Below are 23,360 nucleotides of genomic sequence, written 5' to 3'. Positions count from 1 at the left end.
CGCTGTAGATGGACAAGCTTGATTGTTTGAACCAAAATGGGAACATTAAACAAACATCACAGCCCTCACTAATAACATTGTGACTTTGCTGTCAAGTGTAGAATCCTTCCTTCAAGAAAAAGCTTGTGACCATTTTGTATGGCTTGTCTGGAAACTTCTGTAAATCTTATGTTTTAGTAAAATATTTTTTGTTATTCTACTTTGCCTTTGTACAGTTTATTTTACTGTGTTTATTTCATTTTCCCAATGTGACAATCGTATTTAAAAATTAAAACTGATGGAACATTCTCTTTTGGTCTTCACCATCTGACAAATTGATCCGGCAAGAGGTGGATTTTGCCAGTGTCTTTTCACTGATGCAAACTTGTGTTAAGATGTCACTGAATGGAGTATTTATAAGCTGGCCCTGAGCATGCATAAAGCGTCGGTATTTGGTATTTTTTTTACCTCCTAGAAATTTGAATAAATGTGTTTGTGTTGTCTGATTAGATGATCATAGGTGTCTTGCCATGATGTTTGAAACTTACTGTACAGGAGAGTCACAGCAAAGCAGCAGTTGTGACTGACTTTATGTAGGACTCACATGTTGTGCCACATTTGTGTGTCTGGCATTTGGGATATGACCTTTTGCTTAGTTCTTGTCTGGAAACTTCACGTGTAACCACTGGTATGTGCTACTAGGAAACACCAATCTGATAATCATTTGGGGTTGCTGAGGCACTTATGAGTCTTCCTTATAAGACCTGATGAGCAGATCTCAAGCAGCCAGCTTGCGTAAGTGTCATCTGAAAGGTTTCTTCCTTTGAGAGTATCAGATCCTCACTTAATGATTCTTTCATCCTTCAGTATTTGCTATGGGAGCTCCTCTTGTTTGATACTCAGTAATTTTTTTCTGCATTGACAGAATTCCTCCCCTCAAAAAACTGTTCTTTCCCACCCTTCTCCGTATCGAATTCCCTATCCTTGTTCTTTGTAAGTCATCAGTGTAGCCAGTCCTAAGTATGTAAATGTTAACCCGCAGGTGGGAACCTTTGTCTCTCGCAATTTAAGGTAATGGATATTGTAGCCCGTCTGAATTTCCCCCACTCTTGATTCTCTTAACTTCTGGAGTTTCTTCAGAATGTGGTGTATTTTATTGTGCTCCTATGTAAGATGAAGAATTATCTATTAAAATTACATTTTCAACATACGAAAGTTTTTGATGAGTGGTAACTGGTATCCTTCCAAATAAATGCATTGATTGGAAACAAATGTTAGTTTAATTCAGAATAAAATTGTTCGTAACCTTAACGTTGTAAAGTTAAAGCTCTTAAGAGCAGTTGACATTTATAACAGTTCTTGTGCTGTAGAGGGTGTTTGCAATTAAGGAAACTGAATCGCATTCTGGGGCCAAAATGAACACAAGCAGTTGCGTAGAGATGAGCTTTATTTAGTGCAGGTGGCACTACTTGTGATGATAGCTAGTATCACATAGTGATTTGTAAGTCCTAAAATTCCAGATTTAAATTCATTGTACCACAAAATATGTCTAGAATAGGACTCTTATGTCTACTTATTTGAGTTCTAGAAGTCCTAAAGTGGAATAATTCACTGTTTTTATTTCAAATGTTTTGTTTCCTGATTTTATGGCATCCTGTTTTTTCCTTTGTAATTTTGTTAAGAGCCCCCATTGTTTTGATAAGACTCTTTCTCAACCAGTGGGATGAAATGAGCCAGTTTGTTGGTTGAATGTGTTTAGGATTAAAGGAGCTCTGGGAGAGGCCAGGATAGATTCCCAAAACTGGCAGCTACCTCTGGCTTTTGGGCCTTTTCCTTGGCCCACAAAATGTGATTGGTTAAAACACTCTGAATTCAGTGCCAACATTTTTAAAAATCAGGAGATTCACGTGACAAAAAATCCCAAATTCTGGTAACTTAATGATGTGAAGATCTGGCAACTGCAGCCATGCCCAGCGTTTGTGCATAGCACCCTTTACCTTCCGGGAGGAAGCAGCCTCCAGATAAGAGCGCATCTCTCCTCGTTCAGGGACTCTGCTTGCCTCGAGTCCCCTTCCAGGCCTGCTTTCTCCTTTATGTAGTCCTCTTCCCTTATAAGCCTTTGATTTTGTAACTCCTAAGCTTAAGGGAACAGTGAATTTGACAAAAGTATTCTATGTACCCAACACTACCGCTTGGGGATGATTAAGTGAATGAGATTGGCATGCGGCTTTTCCTGTGGCCCTTCCAATGGGGGGCGGGGGGGCACAGACAAACTGCAGTTGCAACTCTGTCCTGGAGCAGGGAAGGAAGTACTTGGGAAGGGCCGCTCTTCTGGATTCCAGCCAGATGAACACCTCTAAGGTGGAGGAACACCATGTGCAAAGCTCTGGGGGAGAGGAAAAGAATCTGAGTATGTAAGTGGCTTCTTGAGAAACTCTTCTGCCCATTAGGAGCTTCTCTGAAATCCTGAGGCATTGACAGGAGCTTTATGTTTATTTGGTTTTCTGTTTTGTTGTAGTATACTTTGTTTCCACACTAGTTATTCTTGGTCCTGCCTCATAAGATCTTAGGTCCACAGTGTGTAGAACTTAAACCCTGCTCTAGACCAAGAAGATACTTTAATACAAAATTTAAAAAGCATTTAAAAATAAGCTTAAATACAAACTGATATTTAAACAAGCCACAGGTGCTGTGGAGAGTACTGGAGGAAATCTAGTATCCTGCAAGACACCATAAACACATTAGCGAAATGGAACTGTTGGTGTCCTAGGAATGATAGAAATTGTCTTTATTTTCTATTTGATGGTTCAGGAATCTTTTGGGGGGGGGCTATTCTAGCCATATCACTTTTTGTTAGTTGCAGTAGCAAAGGTTTTAAAAAGTTAGCCTTATCTGGAAAAGCTGGCCAAAAAACAAATAATTAAATGCCATGATTATAGGGCAGCTAATTCATCAGTCGATTTAAGAAAAATGCAATATCTCATTGGAATAATTATTTTTGGGCTGGGGTAACATTTCATTTAGCTATTTAGCATGCTGCTTAGGTTTAAGGAATTATATCAGGGGTTTATTTTTTAAATGATATTTAATGATCACAAAAGCAAAACATGTTGAATGTAATAACTTGAAAAATACAAAGAATAAAAATCTGTAATCTTCCACCCAGCCTGGTGATACTTGTTTCGTTAACTATATGCCCCTGTGTTAATTTCCAGTTCTCCTTGATTTTGGAAATTGGGAGGATTTGTTCCAAGGGTTAGCTTTGGTACAGCTTTTTTACAAATTGGGTAAGTTCTTATTGGCAGCAAAACTAGGATTGGGCTACGGGTTTTTCCTTTTAGGTGTAGAACTTCACATGAAGAGTGCCCGTCCTCCTTCCTCTCCCCAGTTAACATCTTTGCCGTACTTCAGTTGGTCTCATTTCATCTGTGCCTGTTGGTGTGGCATTTCAGTTATGTGGATGTAGAATGCTACACAGCCAAGCCCCTACTGACTAGATAAAATTGTTTCAGTTTCTGATTTGGTTGTAGAAGCAGAATAATTGCCTTAAATCGACCTTGTTTATTGTCTCCTAGCAGAGTAACAACTGAAATCTCATCATTTAAAATACGTTTTGTGGTGTTCATTAAGGAGCTTTTTACATTTTTCCTCTGCTAATCATTTGTATCTAGGGGACGAAACAGGTCTTAGAAGTTAGAAAGATTGATAACCTCACCTCATTTGTAGAGAGTACCTAGCAGGTTTCTTTTTTTACATACTCTGATCCATTCTCACCCACCATATGACTCTTTTGAAATAGTTCCATGATCTAGATTAGTAAATCCCAATTAAATCTCATTATAATCTAGCAAGTTTACAAAGTATTCTGGCTGAAATTCATGAGTAGACTAGAGGCTCGTCAAAAGCAGTTTAGGTAAGGTAGGTTGGTTGCACTAGATTTGAACTTGGTGCTGTTTCTTTGTTTTGGGAGGAAGCATTAGGACTGAGTAACCAAGGGAATGAATAGGGCCAAAGTCTTACAATCTTTTTTTTTTCCTTCTAAAACACTAAATATTTGGGGCTCTGTGGTCCATGGGTCTGTCCACGTTACTCGCCTCTGCCATTGTTGGTGAGAAAGCGTCCATAGACAATTTTAAATGGTTGGACATGCAGTGCTATGATAAAAGTTTAATTTTCACAGGTCACAAAATATTTTCAACCACTGAAAATGTAAAAAAATCTAAGTTTGTGAGCTGTACAAAGAGGTGGGGTCTAAGGTTTGTCCTGTAGGCTGTTACCCACCCCCTTGGCTGTGATTGATTATTCACTGCTCTTGTATTAGAACCAAATGTCTCTCCTTCCCCCTCCTTCAAAAAGTGATACATTACTGTTATTCCAATAACAAAGATGGTGTAGGTTTCCTTTTCTCCCTTTGCTGTTAATATACATATTTTGATAGTATGCACAGATTGAGTATTTATCAAGCCCAGTTTTTTCATGTGAGATTATTAAACATTTTCACACTGAAAATTTCTTGGAATATTAATTTTAAAATTATACAGGCTTTTAAAGAAAATAAATCCAGGTTCCTTTTTAAAAAGTGACCTTTAGTAGGTAATCCTCTGTAGTTCTTTTTAAAATGTGTTATTCAAAGTTTACACTTGGTGGCATCACATTTGGTATCCATATCATATCTGTTGATCATAATTTAGTCCCAGTTGTAACATTTAAGTTGATGCCAGTTTTACCAAGCCTGCAATACCCATCTTTAACCATATTTTGCTTGTACAACTTGTCTGTTTCAGTTGACCGATTCCCAGAGGTGCAGCTGTAAAATTTTGCTGAGTAGTACTTGGTCGTTGTCCAAAAGGCTATATACTGGTGCACGTGCAGATCCTTACCTGACTTGAATGTTACTCGTGTCTGTGTAATCTTTACATGGATGTATTTGACCACCATTACCCCTTTAGGTGTGTGCATATTATTTCCCTGTCTCACTTTAGTTGCCTAATTTTGGTATATAAATCTCGGTCCACATTCCTAGAGAGGGTTTGGGATTCCTAGTGTAATACTTTGATCAAAAGGTATGTTTTTAAGGTTCTGGATACACATTAATGGTCAAAGTATTCTTTTAATTTCATTTAAGGAATGCATTTGATTAAAAATTGAGAAAAATGGGAGTTACAATACTGGCGTTGCTGTTTAAGAACCAGGAAATGTGATGTCCAGAGGGTAGTCAGTATTCCACATACTGGCAAGAATAACTGGGGATAATTAGTTGCAATCACGGCAAAGTAGAGGAATTTAAGACTGGTTTCTGGCAAAAAGACAGTTGAGCCTTTGGATAAATTTGGGTCTTTGCTATAATGCAATGCCAAGAGAGGCCTTTAGGGCCTTCTCACCTTACTGCTAGAATTCAGCCAATGGCACTAGTCAGGAAGATACAAAAACAGGGAGGAAAGTAGCACCAGAGAGGAGATGACTTTTCAACCTGTTTTTGTTCTACAGCTCCATATAAAATGTTGCTAAATATTTGGGGGGAGGGGCACAATTTAAAATGTTGCTTTTGAAGATGGTACATGTAAGTCTGTAAAAAAAAATTTTAAGTTGTAACACCTTGGAATCCCAGGGCCCTGAGATCACAACCTGAGCTGAAGTCATGCTTAACCGACTGAGCCATACAGGTGCCCTTAGACTTTTAACAGTCTTGTGGGCAGAAACTCACTCTGTGCTATGAGCAACAATGCTGGGCATAAAGCAGATTATTGTGCAGCTTCTGGTATACATTAGAAATTTATGAAACAAAGGGTTAGCTGGAAACTTCATTTGAGACAGAATCAACTACATGACAGCATTCCTGTTATAACCCAGTTCACTAAAAAGTAGTGTTTAGTCCTGTCACTTCATCTACAAAGTTCAGCTTAAAGGGACCTGCAGAGAATTCTTGTATTCCAGTGTGAAGACAGCATTGGGAAATGCCATGCTTTTTGTTTTCCTCCAATTTAAGCCAAATGAGGTTGAATGGAACTTTTGTGAGGATTCTTAAGTTGGTCTTCGGTAAGCACTATTTTGGGGGGCAAGGTAACTAGCCTTTTAAATACAGCTGTAATAAAATGATAGTAATTATCAGCTAAGTACATAATTACAGAATAGTCTAGAAGAGCTCTTGAAAATCATTAAAAATAAAACCCATTTGAGGGAGCAGAAAGCTATAAAGATATAGCCATAGTGGGACACCATGAGACTGGTTGGTATTTAATAGAAATATCCATTTGGGAGAGTAATGGCAACACTTTACTGGTGGACAACTAGTTAATTCCACTAGTAAGGATCATAAGTGGAAAGTATGAATATATATAAATATATACTCATATAAATATATGAGATTATGTATATGACCATCTATGGGAGATGAGTAAATTTTTACTGTGGAATGCCAGACAAGTTTTCCACTTGGATGATGTTCACTTATGGTAAAAAAAAAAAAAAAAGAATTTATTTCCATTTTTATTTGGTTTCCAAATATAAAAAGTCAAGATTCTTACACCAATTATCTCAAATGAGACCATGCAAAGCAATTTAGAGTGTATACAACAATCATCCCCCTGCTTTCAGTTTTGCTGCTTTATACAACTGTTTGACAGAAAATTGAATGGCATGTGACAGAAAATTTCACCTTGTTTATTAAAAAATACATACACACACACACACAACCCCCCCAACAACAAATATTCAGGATAGTTTGCTACTTTGTGTCTACAAGTCAACTTATAGCCTATATATTTAGGAGGCACATGGGACTGAAAAATTTAGCTGCCCAATTTTATCCATCTACCCCACAGAAAGCAGAAATGAGTCCCAACACTCTGTAAACTTCGGAGGGTTGAGATAGTAGACACTATTATCTATAGTAGATTCAACTGTTGAGCCTGAAAATGAAGGCTTTTTGTCCTTAACAGAAATCTCCTTATGGCCTTTCCTCTCATTTTGCTAGACTGGGTTCCAGAAGAATAGTGAAGAATCCCTTGTGTGAAGTTCAAAGTGTGACAACTGTATTCTGTTGCATCATACAAATTTTTGCTAGTTGCATAGACTAAAGACAGTTGGTTTGCTAAATGGCACTGAAGAAAATCCTGACCCGAGTGGCACTACTTAGTCCAAATGTTCTTGACCAAAAATAATTATACAACAATATTTATAGGCTCACTTTTAAGAGATGGCTGACAATACTGTACATATTTTACATGTCAAATACATAGTCCAAGAGTTTATAAAATAAGTTCATGCATTATTACCTCTAAGAATATCATATACAAGATATCCCCCTCCCCCAGTACTTGTGGATAGCATTTCAGGTGGACATTTTTATATACAAAATCCAGTTTCTCTGCTGTGTTAAGGTATATAAAGAAACTTAAGAGATTACTGAGAAACAACAAAATCTTAAGTCCACTGAAGACTGAAAGTGTCAATCTGTGGATTTAAAATGTTTCCTTTTTAAAAAACACGCAGGATGCATAACCTCTGTACAAAGAATAATATAAAAATTCTGGATGATCATGTTTGATCATACTACATAATTTAGAATGAAATGTCACTGGTTAAGTTTTTCTACTTTACTCCTTCCTCTGACAGCATTAATTTGTGAACTAATATTTATATTTAGTCAGCTGCATTTATGGCACAAGATCTTTTTCAAAACAGCGGCACCGATTTTCCTTAAGTGTAACAGCACTCTACTTAGCAGCAATTATATTTTTAAAGGTTAACAATTTGTAGAATGTACAACTATACTTACTTTCTACTCCGTACTCACCAGTACAATATTTACAAGGCTAATGCCTACATACAGAATGATCTTTCACTCTCCCCACCGCCCCATGTCTTATTCAAAGGTTTTTGTCTGGGTTGTTTGGGAAAGTACAGGGGTTTCAGACAAGGTACCTGTGTGTCAATGGGATTCTTGATTCCGAGTGAGTATAAAGACAAGACAAAATAATTATTAGTTCAGGTATGTTCCAGTGCCCCAATAGTTAGTTATAGGATAAATAGTACTTATTGGCAACGTATAAAAGATGATGAGACATTCTCAGGTGTCCTAATAATCTAAGTCTGGAACAGCTGAACAGCAAGAAGGCCACTGCAGTCACCACGGACTATCATTTGAGGTTAGACTCTAATCCTGTGGTCACTACTGGTAACCAGTTAAGTTTAACTAAAGAAGGGTCAGTAAATTAAAAAACTGGAAATATATCTAAAAGGAATTTACCTTGAGGGAATTATGGTTCTCAAGTATTCTGTGTAAAGAGATTATGGATAAAGGGAATTGGCGATTTAGCATGCTAACTCAAATCCCATGAATACAGTTTTTCATGATGATGTATTTACTACATGCATCTTTCTTACAATACCTCTAAAAATCACCAACGGTATATAGTTAAACTGTGTGTTAAAGGACTAGTGAGTTATAGGGGGTAACTGGCCTTATCAGGTAGCTAGTGACATACCAGTTGTGAAAATTTAAGACAAATGAGTTGACAAATTCCTGAAAATAGCAAAAAGTCCTTTGTCAAAATAGTTATTGGACCATTCGAAATAGTCCAAATCTGGAATTTAGGAATTAAAACTATGATCCTATGAAACAAGCTTTCAGATCGAACAGATTTAATTTATCAAGAATTATTTTTGTAAATTTCTACAACAGAATTTGTTGACTATGTTAATGCTGTGATGAGAAAATAATTTAGAAGATATACCCATAAGTAAGCTGATCTGACAAAAACCACAGACTGATGTCAAATGGACAAAAAACAAAATGCTGTGAAAAAAATGAACTAAAATGGGGATGGGGTGGGTTGGGGGCAGAGTTAAGGCATCTAAAAAAAATTCCACATGGCTTTGGCTTATTAAAATATTTTACATTTTTTTTAAGAAGATTTGAAAACATCTGAAAAACACGCAAATTGTTTGAAAATCCTGCATCGCAAATTCAGACTGTTTGCAAGAGTCATTCAGATGTTTGCCAAGGAAAATAAGAGCGACCTCTCCCCACAAGACTGCACATGGGAGGTCCTCCCAGTTCTCTCTATCTTACACTGGATGGCAACCCAGAGGTCTGTGCGGCAGTCACAAACAAGGTGTTGTTATCTGGAAGGGAAGGGACTGTGGAATTTCCATTGGTTGGAGAACAACCCAGCTTTAGTTTTTCCAGATACTCTGCATGTACAGGCTTATGACACTGGAGAACTTTGATGGCATCTTCTACTTTGAACCACTCTCTCTTCCTTCCTAGAAAATAGGACACTGGTCACTATATTACAATAAAGTCAATTTTAAAAAGTAGGCCATATGCTTTAACAATGCCCTTCACCCCCTCCCCCACAAATAATAACTTTATTGTTTTTTCTGGAATGGCTTAGACAATAATATGTTGGGGGAAGAATTTTAAGATAATTCAAATGTGGACATACATACTGATCCTCTTTAAAAAAGGTAACCAAAAGTAATTTAAGATGAAAATGGTATACAAGTACAAAGTACCTGAATTAAGAGAATCCAGATGGCAAAGGGAAAGGGAACTTACCTATATTAACAGAATCTTCCCAATCTTCTAGTATTTCAGTGACAGTAAGAACATAAACATATGTTCTATGCTTTCGGTCTTGATTCTGCTTGAATATAAAAAGAAAAGCATTTTACTCTCCAGGAGCTAGCCATTACACATTTTTGAGGGGAAAAAATTCAGTTGTGGCATACTACTGGTTAGCACATAGGCAGGTGTAATCCAGTTGTATAACCCAGCACAGAAGTGAATTTTATGTAATACAAAATGTAAATGTAAAATGATGAAATTAGCTCCCCATAGTAAACGTGGCACTTTGATTTCAATGCATGTGTTTAAGAGACATTACGTATGGATAGTTTAAAAGCTTTCAGGTCAACTATGCACAGCCAAGGTTGAGAATGGGTTAGTCTATTTCTGGAATACTATCTTTTAGTCCTTTGTGCTCAAACTCAGTTTTTACCCATATAAAAACTGCCACCTTGTTTCTAGATTCAAAATTAAACACAAGTTGGTTTTAAAATGAAGGGGTCATCCTCTCAATTAAAAGTTAGCCTTGCTTACTATATAGTCTAGGACTTCAGATAACTGCCTGATTTAAAAAATTTTTATTTATTTTTAATAAATTCTATGCCTGACCTGGGGCTTCAACTCAAAACCCTGAGATCAAGAGCTGCTTGCTCTACGTTGCCAGAATTTTTTCCACCACAAACTACCTGAGTAATACACTCAAATAGTGTATTATGTCTTTGGGAAGGAACGGGAACAAAAAAAAAATGAGATGCATCTCTCACATAAAACATTACTGTTCATTATTGTCAAGAACTTACTGTCTTATTTCTATGCCTGCAAAATCAATACATTTATTATGCTATGTTCACAAATTCACTGAAATCACCAGGGTGAATAGGCAGGATAATACTAACTTTGGCTTGTATTTTCCAAGGGGAAAGATACATTGGTTACTATTTTCTGTTCAGAGTCTATGAATAAATTTAAATAGCATTTGTAATGCAGTTAATACTATTACCTACCTGTGTTATAGAAGCTTTATTTATAATGTGAGACGTTTTCTTCAAAAATCTTGTCAGTGTATCGACAATGTGCTATTTGTACCATGGCTACTCTGAATTACAGAAAACCCTCAATGTATTTTTCAGTTTAACCAGGAGATGGTGCTCTTCAATTGGGTAAAGCAAGTGCTGAATTCTGGAAAGTTTGAATATTAACTTGAGAACTTTACTGTTAACAGAGTATTCTAGGAGTCATCAATTCTACCAAGTGTTGCACAATTTATGAATTCTGTAGAAAGCCTTTTTTCTTTCTTTTTGAAAAAAACTTATTGCGGGGGGAGAGAGAGGGAGGGCTGCGTGAGCGGGGGCAGGGGCAGGAGAAAAATCCCAAGCAGACCTCCCTGCCGAGCACCTAACATCCCTGAGATCATGACCTGAGCCGTAATCAAAGAGTGGGCCGCTTAACTGACTGAGTCACCCAGGCACCCCCTTAAAAAGCCTTAAAAATAAAATGTTTATGGTTCTACAAGAAGGACTAAACTAACCCTTTAGTAGTATCTTGAAGGGAAAAAAAAGCCACAATGTGTCAGGTATACACCATGTATCTAAGTATCTTTTTCTGACTCTTGGATGAAAAGATGAGAAGAGCTTGTGTCTCATGATCCTTACCTTCCATAGAATACCTGCCAATTCCAAATTCCCTCTCCACAAATTCCATTTTGCCTTCAGTAATAACAGATTATGTAAGAGAATTCTACGCTTTTAGCATCTATTCTTTGTATCAGGGTTTTTTTTTAACCATCATACCGTCCTGTAGGGATAATAAAGTCATTATTGTATATCATCTAACATTATGTGCTAAAGGCAAAGGGTCCATTTCCAGACAGTATCCACAAGAGTCCTAAACCCTTAGGTGATACTGAGGACACTGTACCTCCTAAAAAGTCTATAACTAAACAGTATCAGTAAACCAAGAGATAGGTCTTTCTGTATCAGCTCTACTGTATTGTCATATAAAAATAATTACTACTGTAATAATGTATAAAACTGATGGCATATGAAAGTAACTTTTACTTCCCTCCCTCCTAATCCTTATAAACTTACTTGCTTACTGATAGTTTTAAGAGGAAATGTCTAGCTCAGGTTGCTGCCAGACTATTTGGCTGGTCAGGAAAGAATCGTTAATTCTATTATTTGAAAAGATTACTTTTGTTACTCACCTCAAATATGCCCAGGAGTCTGCCTAATTTTCCTTTGACTCCAGCCTATTAAAAAAGGATGAAATGTAAAACTGTTACCTTTGCTTAATTTACATTGAAGTTATTTTCTGGCTATTTCAACCCTTGGATCTAAGCACAATAGGTCCTCCTATACCAAGCCTGCTTCTGTAAAGTTTTTTTTTTTTGGCTATGCCAAGATTCACAACCTGTGGTTTGCTATAAAACATAGCTTAATTTATTCCATATGCAAGTTCAGACTGATCAGATTGTCACATTTATTTTATTAGAACTGACAGGGATTGACCAAAAATTAGACTTTCTACCAATTTGGGACAAACTTCATGAATGAAAACAGAACTTTTCCATATGAACTGATAAAGGGTTTACCCTTCTTAAAGGACTGTCTTTCTGCCCTTTTTTCCCCCCACATGGCTCAGGAGGTACAATTTTTTTCTCTATGTTACCCTTCGATTGCAGAATCCTCATTACTTTTACCCAGTACTGTAACAGACTGACTGGAACTTCAAATCCACACCACAACTAACACATTGGTACCCGCTATCTCCTCTATCTACGACTTGTGTTCCTCCATCAGGAAGCTGCTCATCCTTCAAGACCCATCTCTATGAAACCTTTGTAACTACACACCAAGACCCAGTGAGAACATTAGCATTTGCTTCCCATTTATACCCTAAGTTGCTGCTCAATTTATAGCACTTAAATCTATGCTATTCTGCCTCTGAGTAAAAGCAAGTTCTATCTATAAGCAACTGTTAGAAGATAAGCAGGCCATTATGCTTTCGTGCATGGGTGTGTGTGCCGTTTTCCTCAACTTTAGGACAAAACAAATAAAGGCAATTTGCTTATTCATCTGAGAAAGAATTACAGGGCATGAGTGATGTCTCTGTGCATTCCTGCAGGGCATTCCAGGTGTATCACTAACCGCTCTGACACGAGGCCGCCATATGATGTACTCATCACTGATCAGGCTTATTGTCTGTTACACAATTCTGGGGGATGTCTACATTGCTTTTAGCTCTATTTTACCAGGTAGAAAAAATATCTGCTTAGCAAAATGCTAGCTGTAGTTGCCTGCTTAAAAATGTTGAACCAGACAAGAGAGCGAGCACCCACGTGACCTGCCTGTCCGTCTTCTGAGTGCACGTAGCCTGAGCGCCACCCCCCCGACACTGTAAAACCTCCAAGTGCACAGGCACAGTGTGTTTGAGAGGAGAGCAAACAAGCCACAACGGTTCATCTCACCTCTTCATAAACCTCCCTCACGGCTGCGCCGCCGGGTTCCTCCTCCGGCTCCATGCCTCCTCCAGGGACAATCCACTGGTCCGGGTACCGGCTGCTACTCACGAGCAGCACCTGCAAGAAGGAGCACCACCGTGCACGGCCGCTGCCCGCGGAGTGCCGCGCCCCGGACAACACCCTCAACCCGCCCCCGCCGGCCTGGGAACATAAGCCCTTCCAGGTTAACCCGCCTTTCAGGGTCATTCAGATTAGGAGGGGTGCACATCCTACGACAAACAAGCAGCCGACAGCTTCTGTACACACCGTCTTTCGGAATTCAGAATTCAACAATATTGTGCTCACATCACTACACCATTCTGAACCTAATGAAGTCACTTCAACTACCAGATTCACTTCGTGAAACTCCAGTTCTTGGAGACTCACAAAAGACAGAAGCCGAGACTCGGTTTACTAGTCTCAGAGCTGTATGCACTTAGGTTTGTGGTCGTAATGTCTGTTTTTTCAGTTATAGAATCTTAGTATTCTCCCAAATTTAAGGGTATGTGACCCCAGGCACATCACCCTGTTCCCTCACCTATCAAATGTATGAATACTTAAAAGATAACCGAGACTGTGAGAAAGGAATAGGGAAATTCACGTAAAGCCAATGCACGGCAGGGAGAGTTCCCGTTATTTTTACACTTACGATTGGGTGGAAAGAAGTACCTTCATATTCCAAACCAATTATAAGTGAACAAAAGTCACTTCTTTTGATTAACAGGCAGCTATTAACTTATGATCTAGAAGAGGGTTGGCAAGCTACAGTGAGCGCACTACTTGTTTTTGTACCGTCTGTGAGCTAAAAATGGTTTTTATATTTTTAATTATATGAAATTCAAATTCCAGTGTTCATAAATAAAATTTTCTGAGAACCTAGCCACACTCATTCATTTTTTACATGTTGCTTATGGCTGCTTTCATGCTATGACAGCAGAGTTGGGTAGCTGCGACAGAGACGGTGTGGCCCACAAAGCCTAAAATATTATCTGGCTCTTTACAGGAAGTCTGCAGACCTCAATCAAGATTAGCATTAACCCTGAAATATGCAAACACTTAAAAAAAAAAAAAAAGAACTACATCATCAGAGTATCCCAGAGGTTCATTATTTTAAGTGCCTGAAGCAAGAATTATATATCTTATAAATGAAAATTTGTGGGCTAGAGTAGGTTAAAATTCACCCAAGTTAAAACAACAAAGGCTATGATAAATAACCAAACGATGTTTGTGAAGTAACAGGTGCCTTAACCAACGTGAACAAAAGTGTTTACAAAATTACCTTAGTATACTGCCTTCACCAACGTAAGCCATTCTCACCAGATCAATCAATTCAGAGCGAAGTTTAATCCCGGACATGTGCACTGCTTTTCTGCCCGGCGTGCCCGTAGTTCGAGCTGCCCAGCCCCCTCCCTCCTGCCAAAGCAGCCGCTGGCCTTGAGAGTTCACAGCCAGCACAGGATTCGCCTCCCACGGAGGAGGCCGCCAGAACTCAACCTTCCCCAACTGGAAAGTTCCAGGCTGAAAGTAAAATATTTCGGCAACTCCCACCTTCCCCCAAAACCTCTAAAATATTGAGCTGGAAGATAAGGAACACCTATCCAGGCACATATCCCCTCAATTTGAAAACTAAGCAGCAAACTGTGGTCTATGGACACACCATCATTGCAAAGTGGTGATCCATCAATGTTCAAGGGGTCTGAGCATTATTTCTCTCATTCTTGATCTGGATAGGACTCTATTGCTTCTACCGGCTTTATTCCTTCAAATGAATAACCGGCAGAACAGTGCAAATCCAGAGGAAGCACTGTAAATTAATAGCTGATACAACATTAGTTAAAATATTTAATGGATGGGGCGCCTGGGTGGCTCAGTCAGTTAAGCGGCTGTCTTCAGCTCAGGTCATGATCCCGGTGTCCTGGGACAGAGCCCCAGGTCAGCGGGGAGCCTGCTTCTCCCCCTGCTTATGCTCTGTCAAATAGATAAATAAAATCCTTTAAAAAATATTTTAATGGCTGACACTGAAGGTATCACCACGTCAAAATATAGCCATTTTGGTAAAATGAAATGTAAGACAGGTTTACATTTAAGCTTTATTAAATCTTAGCAAACAGGGCTTACATATCAAAATTAGAAACTAAAGAGCCAGAATCAGCAAATCTAGTAAGAATTAGAAAACACTGGTTTGAACCTGAAGATGTTTTGCAACTGTACAGATCACAACCAAGGTGTGTTTCACTACTGGATGCACACAATAAAGGCTGCTCATCTACCTTTCAGTGCACCAGTGTCGTCCTCTGTAAAAGCAAGCGCCCATCCTTGTTAGGGGTGTTGAGTGTTATTGAGAATTAAATACCTTAAGTCCTGGCCTAGGCACTCGCTGTTGGCCCTTACTAGCTATTCGGCTTTCCCACTAGTGGAGTTGAATCAGCTTACCAAGAATTAGGCTTTCCCCCCAAATTTTGCCACTTGTATTTGTTTTATAATTACTGAGAGTTAATGATGAAATGAGGGCAGAAAGGAATTATCAAAAAGACTGCAAAAATTAATTAAAGGTGGGTTATTAAAAACCTCTATCAAATTAAATACGGATGAGACTACTATAAAAGACTGGAAAAAGGAAATTTAAAAATTCAGAAAGAGCCTTCAAGAGTCTTCAAGGTTCAAATTCTTTCAACAAAGTGAAACTGCAAATCAGATTTCACTTTTTATTTTATTCAAAAAGGAGGCTTTCGGAGGATCTATGGTATTCCAAGGCTTTGGGCTATATCGAGACTGGCAAATATATGTTTTTAAGTTAAAACAAAAATGCTTAAGGTATAAAAGCATACACATCTTGCATCAAGGGAAAAGTAAACCACAACTTCTGTTTCTGACTGCAGAGCTGGAGGCCTCTTTTCCTGATTACTAGGTGTGGGTTACAGATAATCTAGTTTTTATTGCCTGGTTGAAATTCTTACTACCCAATTCTATGCTCCTTAAGCAACTTCCTTGATTACCTTCCTAATGGGACAGGACACTGCAGGGGCTAGCTACTGGAAAAGTACATCCTTATTTAGTAAACAGGGAGTTTCAAAGCCATTGATATTCTTAATGTTTGAGTCCTGAAAAAAATGAAACTCAGTGTCATGTATCTAGGTCAATGATAATTCCCATTTGTCCCAAGATAGTCTTTAAGAGATAAATTACATAAGGTTAATAATGTTGAAAACCCATTAGTAGAGTCTGTCTGCTTTTCTGAACTAACACTTATGCTTCCAATTAAATCCAAATCTTTAATCTGCAATCTAAGGACATCATTCACATATGAGTAAATTTATCTTCCAAAAGTCAGTGACATGGAATCCCTGTATGCTTCATAAATTATTTTTTAGAAACATACGAAAACAAGTGTATAGTTTTGGACAAATGATTTAGGTAGAATCTGAAAACTTAACACGCAAGAGTCCCTTGACATTCCAAAATGATTAAATTTTATTGATCAAACCATCAACTTCAAATGTATCTTTCCAAAATATGATACATTTAATAAACAAGTAATTAGTATCTGCAGTATAGAAATGACCAGCATCTAAACTACTAGCTTTAAAAGATTTTATAATGAGTCTTCAGTGATGAAACATTTGGAAACCAGTATGTTTCATTAAATATTTGCCTACTCATCTAGAGTACTTCAGAGTTCAAATGAAGTCAAGGCCACATTTGTATGTTTGTTGTGTTATGTAGGGGAGAGTGGTGGTGGTGATTATCTACCAGAGTAGAAGAAATGAATCTGAATAGCACTAAGTAGAGACAAAGATGAATTAAAATCCCTCCTACATGCTAGAAGAATCTAAGCATATAGAACCCCATCACAAATTATTTAATATCCTCAAAAAAAAAAAAAGCCATCTCACATTTCTACAACATCCCCAATCTACTAGATCTGTAATATAGCTTTAGCATGCTTCCTAATGCTCTAAAAATATTACTGAAGTAACAGAAGTTATAAAATCTCAGTAAGAGGATATACCAATAGCTGACAAATCCATACCTGGTTGTTCATACGTTTTAAATTCCTTTTCAAATACCTTTCTAGGCATATTACATTTTGTGTATCCAACAAGGTGACAGTCTGCCACATTAGTGACAAGGTGACAGAGATGAAAGAAGACATTCAACCTTCCAGGTAAGCCAGAGCTGAGACCAAAAGAAGATTTATAAAAAGGAGGTTAGCCAACCCACCAGGCTGCAGAATGAGACTTGAATCAAACTCAACCTCAAAGCCAGTGCTGTTAAGAGTAGTGAAAAGTGAAGACATTTCCTTGATTCAACCTGCCCACCTTCATATAAGCATTCCTGCTACTACACTATCAAACCCCAACCCCTCCTTCCATGTACTGAATAATTATCAGAATACAACACCATTCACTTATCACTGTTAAGAAGCCATTTCTCACACTTGTCTTTTTCTTAGACACTTAATGTTTTAAGCATTTGGAATATAAGTACTTCTCACTTTAAGTAGCAACAGTATAGTGATAATGGTCTACTTGGAACCAGCCCTGAGTCTTCCTGGACAAAGGTTTGTCTATGAATCGGAGTAATCTACAGTATAGATTCTATACTCTATATCACCTAAGTAAGTCGTCCTCACTGGGGGTGTGTAAGAGCTTGTAAACAAACAAACAAAAAAAAATGCTGTTCAAGGTTTACGTGATGCAGTGATGCCTTCAGAAGATGGAGGTACTTGAAATTCTTAGTCCTATACACCAAGTGGCCCCCAAATGTCCTTCGTGTTTCAGCTTTTACCCTTATACCTGTTCTTGGTCACAGCCTGCTTCTGGGAACAACTAGTCACTACAAATGACTACTTCGGGGGGGGTTGCTATCTAGAGAACCTCTCAAGTGATTCCTAAATTGAAGAATAAAGAGTTTTATTTTGTGAATTATAGCTATTAGAGGCTGTACTGGAGTTTTTGTTCTTTCTTCCCACATTATCACGAACTAGGATGCGTGAATGGTTAAACTACCTCTACCACAGTAACTGTATTATAGGCATTTAGCCAAAATTAGGCCAGCAAGCAGCATATTAGGAACACCCAGTGTGCACACATTTTAAAAGATCTTAAGTTATATCAATGATTATTGTATCCATTAACCAGCTACCTACTGTTATTACTAAACAAATTAGTACTACTTTTTGGACTACAGAGGCACAGTGCTATAGGAGCATCAGAAACAACAGCTCATTTGGGGAAAATGTGCTTAACCCATATTAGATTATTGCTAGCTTGGAAAAAGATCAAAATTCAAAATCTGAGGTACGGGTTCTACTGAGCGTGTATCACTTTTGCACCATCATAAAGTCGAAAAACCACAAGCTGAACCATTGAAGTCAGGGACCATCTGTATGGGATTGATAGATAGATGAATGCTCAGTTGGGCTGATGACATTTTCTTCTAGCATGTCAGTATTTTGAAGCTATGGGTAAGCTTTCTTTCACACATTACAGAAAGCCTCAGTGATATATACCAAGAGCCTGAAACAGATGCAAACTGTACAAAAATGCCTTCCCTTGAAGGAAGTGGCTGAGTGGCCAAAGAATCACTTTAGGTCTGGGAGAGCTGCAGGCATAGAGGACATTTCCCTATGTTTAGAAAAGGCTGCCTTTGGATAGTTAACTTTCATAAAAGTGGTCTCCATTTGAAGCAAGTATCTTCAAGGACTTCAATCTAAAAGGACTTCTACGTTAGTATAAGCCCCAGAGTATACATCTGAAAAGGCAGACTGCCTACTGATCCCAAGCGTACAAATGTTAGGAGAGATTTACCTGTACTAATATTTCTTATTAAGATTGTTTTTATTAGGGCTCTGGTTTTAGAGTTCTGCTTTCCCTACCAAGTCTTTTTAGGACTCTGCTTTCCCTCCCAAGGCTTACTTTTAGTGCATGATTTTGTAAAATTCAGACATTTAGTTAATACACTTTGGGCATTTAGCAAACTGTAGAATGCAGTCCCTGGCTCAAGGAGCTTAAAAGTTAAGTAGGCCGGTAAATCCAAATGGAAGAGTAGGGGGGCAGTCTTTAAGACTGTTTTGTTAGTGTTTCTCACTCACAACTGTGCCTGGATTCCACCCAGAATCAAGTCATTTCTATTTCTCTTTTTAGCACTCTATCCTATTTTGCTGCCAGATCATCCTCAAGCTTGAATACATTTAAAATGTAAATGCTCCCTGTTCAAAACTAAGTGTTCCTTTCTTGCCTAGCAACTCCTTAGCCTAATAGTTAAGGTGCTCTTTTTCAACCATTATCTGTCCTATGCTATCCTAAGCTGCGGCTCAACTAACCCACAGCCCCAAGTTTTGCTGTTTGTGATACTTGGTCCTTCCTCTCTCACTGACTGAAATCCAGCTCCAGTGGATCTTAACCCTGGAGCACGTGATGGTCCTTTTCCCTTATTTTTATTTCCCTTTATATCAGTCATTTGTCTATCTTCCCACTACAGAGTATGTTTCTTAGGAGTTGACACTTTTCATCTCTACAGTCCTGTTCAAACTATCATATATGCAATATGTTCAAAAGAACCTATTTTTGGTTACCTTCTGTGAATGTATTCTCCTCCTCCTCTGTACAAGCACAATATCCCAGCTACTCTATGGGATGCTTATTTGTGGGCTTGTGAGGAAGCCCAACTGCCAAAACTAAGGGTGGTTCTCTACAGAAAAAACTAGCTAGAGAGGATCAAATGAACAGGAAATTTAGAAATAAAGCACCTGGGGTCAAAATTATTTGCCAGCTTCTTTGACCTTGGGACAAATTATGTCTGCTGCCTAATTTCTTCCTGTACAAATGCTAATTCTTATTATTTACCTCACAGGGACGATAAAACAGGCAAATATAAAAACACCCCCCAAAAAATAGACTGTGCTGTTAGGACAACCTTCTTTCCTAAAATAACCTGTTCTCAACTATGGGCTACTAACTCCTTCAGTACAAGGAGAACCATACTGGAACACTGCGTAACTTTTTGTGGTCAAACAGCAATTACTATTTTATTTCAATTGACACTCTATAAACATTTCATCCTAAAATAAGGCATACATTTAAATCTCCCAACCAGGACCTAGGTATTGTTAACCCAGTAGGGGCGAAAATTCTCACCTATTAGCTAAAGAGGTGGATTCAGGCTGTTTTGTATCCTATCCTTGGAAGGCTACCAGTATAATTTAAACAGAGTGGGAATAAATTCATAGCAAAACAGCAAGATGTCCAGGAAAGCTAATAGGGTTCACTTTGTAACTATCATATAATAGAAAGAGCCCCAAATATACACAACTACAGAAATGAATTAACCACACATTAAGGTTGGCTGTGCATTTTACTTAGAGAATTCTAGAGCCTTCCCTTAGAACATATTCTGACTTGGTTTCTCAGTCTGCACTGTACCAGATTTACCCAGTTTTACATAACAGATTTCTCTAATACTCCAGAGCTTGCTCCTTACTTCATTTTATCTAATGGCAGTAGTCTCTTGACTCAGCTAGAGGCTAGGAATTTAGCATTTATTACAGTAGGAACAACTCCCAAGCACAAACGTTAATTCATTGATCTATTACGGTGATTTCTGAAGCTCTCTTCAGGCTTCGCTTTACCATTCACACAATACAGATCATTTCAATTTCTTCCCATTTCCTGTATTTTCTCCTGGGAACGTTTTTTTTTTTTTTTTTTTTTAACAAAGCCTGAATTCCAAGTTCAGGTTATGGCAAGACTTCAAAGTCATCACTTCCAGAAAGGGTTCCAAGCTCAGCCTCACAAATCTCTCATTCAGCAAATAGCGTGCACCCAATTGCTAAGGAGCCCTGTGCCAAGAGCCCAGCATCAGGAGCAGGGACTGGATCCTGAATTCTCAATCTACCGCTTCCTAATTATGTCATTTGGGGAAAGTACTTATGATCTGCAACTGTCTCCTCACCTATAAACCAGCACTAAGAGGATGAAATGTAACAAACTCAGGTTTTCAGGAAAGCACTCAACTAAGAATGTGATTACACAATAGTGAGCCAATCAGACAAGATCCCTGACCTAGCTTGATCACTTTGGGCTATTCTTTTGTATTGAAAGCTTGTTTTTTCCTAACATGGCCCTTCCCTCAACGATTTTCTAATCTTTTTAAAAATAGAATATACTTAAGGCTGGTTGACTGTTTACTCTGTGAATGTTACAACATCTTTCCCCTTCCACTTCCTAGCTCTCCAAAGTGAGCCCAGTCATAGACGCAGACCTGTTTCTTCGGAAAACTCAAGAAAATTTAGGTTTTAACACTTAAAGGCCCCCAACTGAGGACTGATCAACACTAAAAGGCTTGGTTTCTTTTCAAGAAATAAAGGCAAAACCAGAGTTTGAAGAGCACCATTTTGAAGCACTTTGATTTTTGTTAGCATAATAAGAACTATGCTACCGAGTGTACACTATGTCATACTCATCCTAACTACACAGATTAGCAATAAGGAAGCCATTACATTTCCCGTCTCCAGCTTTAGCCTGGTATTTTATTGGACACAGTTGGTTATGGAAGAACTCTGTTAATTTTTTCCCTAATGATTTTAGGAGTGGCAATACTTTATAAGAGATTTTCATGGCTACCAATCAACTATTATTGCCTTAAGCAAATTTAAAAAAGTGAACCAGTTTTAAATTAAATAAATGTAACAAATAAGGAAAAACTGCTCTCCAGGAAAACCTCAAGGGCCTCATATCAACCCAACGCAGGAGGGTAAATTACACAAGATTGACTGCTTACTCTTAGAACAAGAAAGGTTGCTCCTCTCCAGATGTCAAACCAAACACAGCAAAGTAAAGAAGCCTTGATAAATATGCTGAGAGCTAGAGATTACGGTCTGAAAATGGCAACTTTGCTGACCTCTAACCATCTTCTCCCTCTGGCGTTATTCCACATTTTTCACTAGCCATCTTTCTGCTGTCAGAAAACTTTAAAAGAGGCGGCCATTTAAAAAAAATATATATCAAATATAATCATGCCAAGTGCTTGCGAGTTAAAGGGTCCACTTAAAAGTGGGATTTTAAAAAACCAGACCGAATGGGGTTTTATTTTAAAGCACGGCGTCTGTTTGGCTATTCCACAAACATCCCTGGGTTTAAAGCGAAAACGCAAACTGCTGTAACGTGGAAGGAAAATATAACAGAGGCAGAGGCATTAGAGCTTGGGCTGCAACACTCACGCCATTTCTGCCGCCTCTGTTAGCACTCGAAGTTTATCTGGCTTTACACTCAATTCGCGTGTTAAGATGGTGACTCCCGCCAGAAGCGACCTATACGGCCCAGGACCTTCCCGCGGGCCGGGAGGCGTCTCGGCCTCAGGTCCTCACGACCGCCCAGCAGAACATAGGGCTGGGCCAGCCCCTTTGTCTCCTCTGTCAACCCAGAGAAAGGAAGAAAGGAAGGAAGGAGGAAAGAAGGAAGGAGGGAGGGAAGGAAGGAAGGAAGGAGGAAGGAAGGAAGGAAGGAAGGAAGGAGGGAGGAAGGGAGGGAGGGAGGGAGGGAGGAAGGAAGGAAGGAGGGAGGGAGGGAGGGAAAGAAGGAGGGGGCTAACTAATCCCTCCCAGCCCGGGGCCAGAAGAAGGGTCGGGAGAGGAAGGGGAAGGTCAAGGATCCCCACCCTGGCCGGCCCCGGCCCCCCGCTCCCCCGGCCTGCTCCGGCGCCCCCGCCGCGGAGGGCACAGAGCGCGCTGGAGGCCCTCACCTCGTCCTCCTGCTCGCTCCGGAAGCACAGGCACGCCGCCCGCTTCTTGAAGCCCTCGCGGTCATAGGTCCGCGTCTGGTTGGGCTTGAACTTCATCATAGAGGCGGGCTCTTGCTGCCGCTGCTGCTCCGGCCGCCGCCGCGGGGACCCGGCCGCCGCCACCCCGCCGGGGAGTTGGGGCGCGGGCGAGTCGGGGCACAGAGGCGCCGGGAGGCGAGGCGGCGGCGCGGGGAGTGGCAGCGAGGCCGGTCAGTCCCGGGGCCGGTGGCCGCTTCGACGTGGGGCAGGGCGCAAGCGCCGGTCACTGCAGCCCGGGTGCCGGAGAGCAAACACCGCCTCTGCCCGGGCGTCCGCCGCTCTCCATGGAGCCCGCCGCCCGCTCGCCTCCGCTCCCTCCTGCTGCTGCTGCCGCCGGCAACGCCGTCTCCGTCGCCGTCACCGCCGGGGAAAGAGCGAGACTCGAGGCTCGCGCCACAAGGAGACAGTTAAGAGAACTCGCCGCGTCTAGGCAGCAGCGCCGCAGCGGCTTCGCGCCGCCCCCACCGCCCCTATATTTAAGTGGGCCCGCGC

At 39.6% G+C, this 23,360-nt stretch overlaps 1 protein-coding gene across 2 annotated transcripts; it reads right to left on the bottom strand.

The window, feature by feature from the left end:
* Window positions 1-6,452: 6,452 nt before the first annotated feature.
* Window positions 6,453-23,321, bottom strand: NUDT4 (nudix hydrolase 4). Of its 2 annotated transcripts, none has more exons than XM_006735457.3 (5): window positions 22,791-23,321; window positions 13,017-13,127; window positions 11,754-11,798; window positions 9,542-9,629; window positions 6,453-9,246 (listed from the first exon to the last, which is right to left on the bottom strand). In XM_006735457.3, exons 1-5 carry the CDS (start codon window positions 22,887-22,889, stop codon window positions 9,044-9,046), a joined length of 546 nt encoding a protein of 181 aa, XP_006735520.1. In that variant the 5' UTR covers window positions 22,890-23,321; the 3' UTR covers window positions 6,453-9,043. The 2 variants fall into 2 exon arrangements, with proteins under 2 accessions (XP_006735520.1, XP_006735521.1); XM_006735458.3 differs by having other exon boundaries at window positions 9,542-9,626; window positions 22,791-23,320.
* Between the last annotated feature and the right edge of the window lie 39 nt (window positions 23,322-23,360).

Source organism: Leptonychotes weddellii, chromosome 5 (genome assembly GCF_054177405.1).
Source record: "Leptonychotes weddellii isolate Sample4059 chromosome 5, ASM5417740v2, whole genome shotgun sequence".
NCBI lineage: Eukaryota > Metazoa > Chordata > Mammalia > Carnivora > Phocidae > Leptonychotes > Leptonychotes weddellii.
The sequence above is the reverse complement of the archived record's forward strand: the minus strand, read 5'-3'. Positions and strand labels throughout refer to the sequence as shown.

Bases quoted from the DNA above. Each gene is read 5' to 3' on its own strand.
- NUDT4 (XM_006735457.3), bottom strand. From the start codon at position 22,889: ATGATGAAGTTCAAGCCCAACCAGACGCGGACCTATGACCGCGAGGGC. The intron at 9,630-11,753 runs GTGAGTAACAAA...TTTATATTCAAG, and splicing joins GACTCCTGGGCATATTTGAG to CAGAATCAAGACCGAAAGCA. The intron at 9,247-9,541 runs GTAAGTTCCCTT...CCTATTTTCTAG, and splicing joins GGAAGATTCTGTTAATATAG to GAAGGAAGAGAGAGTGGTTC.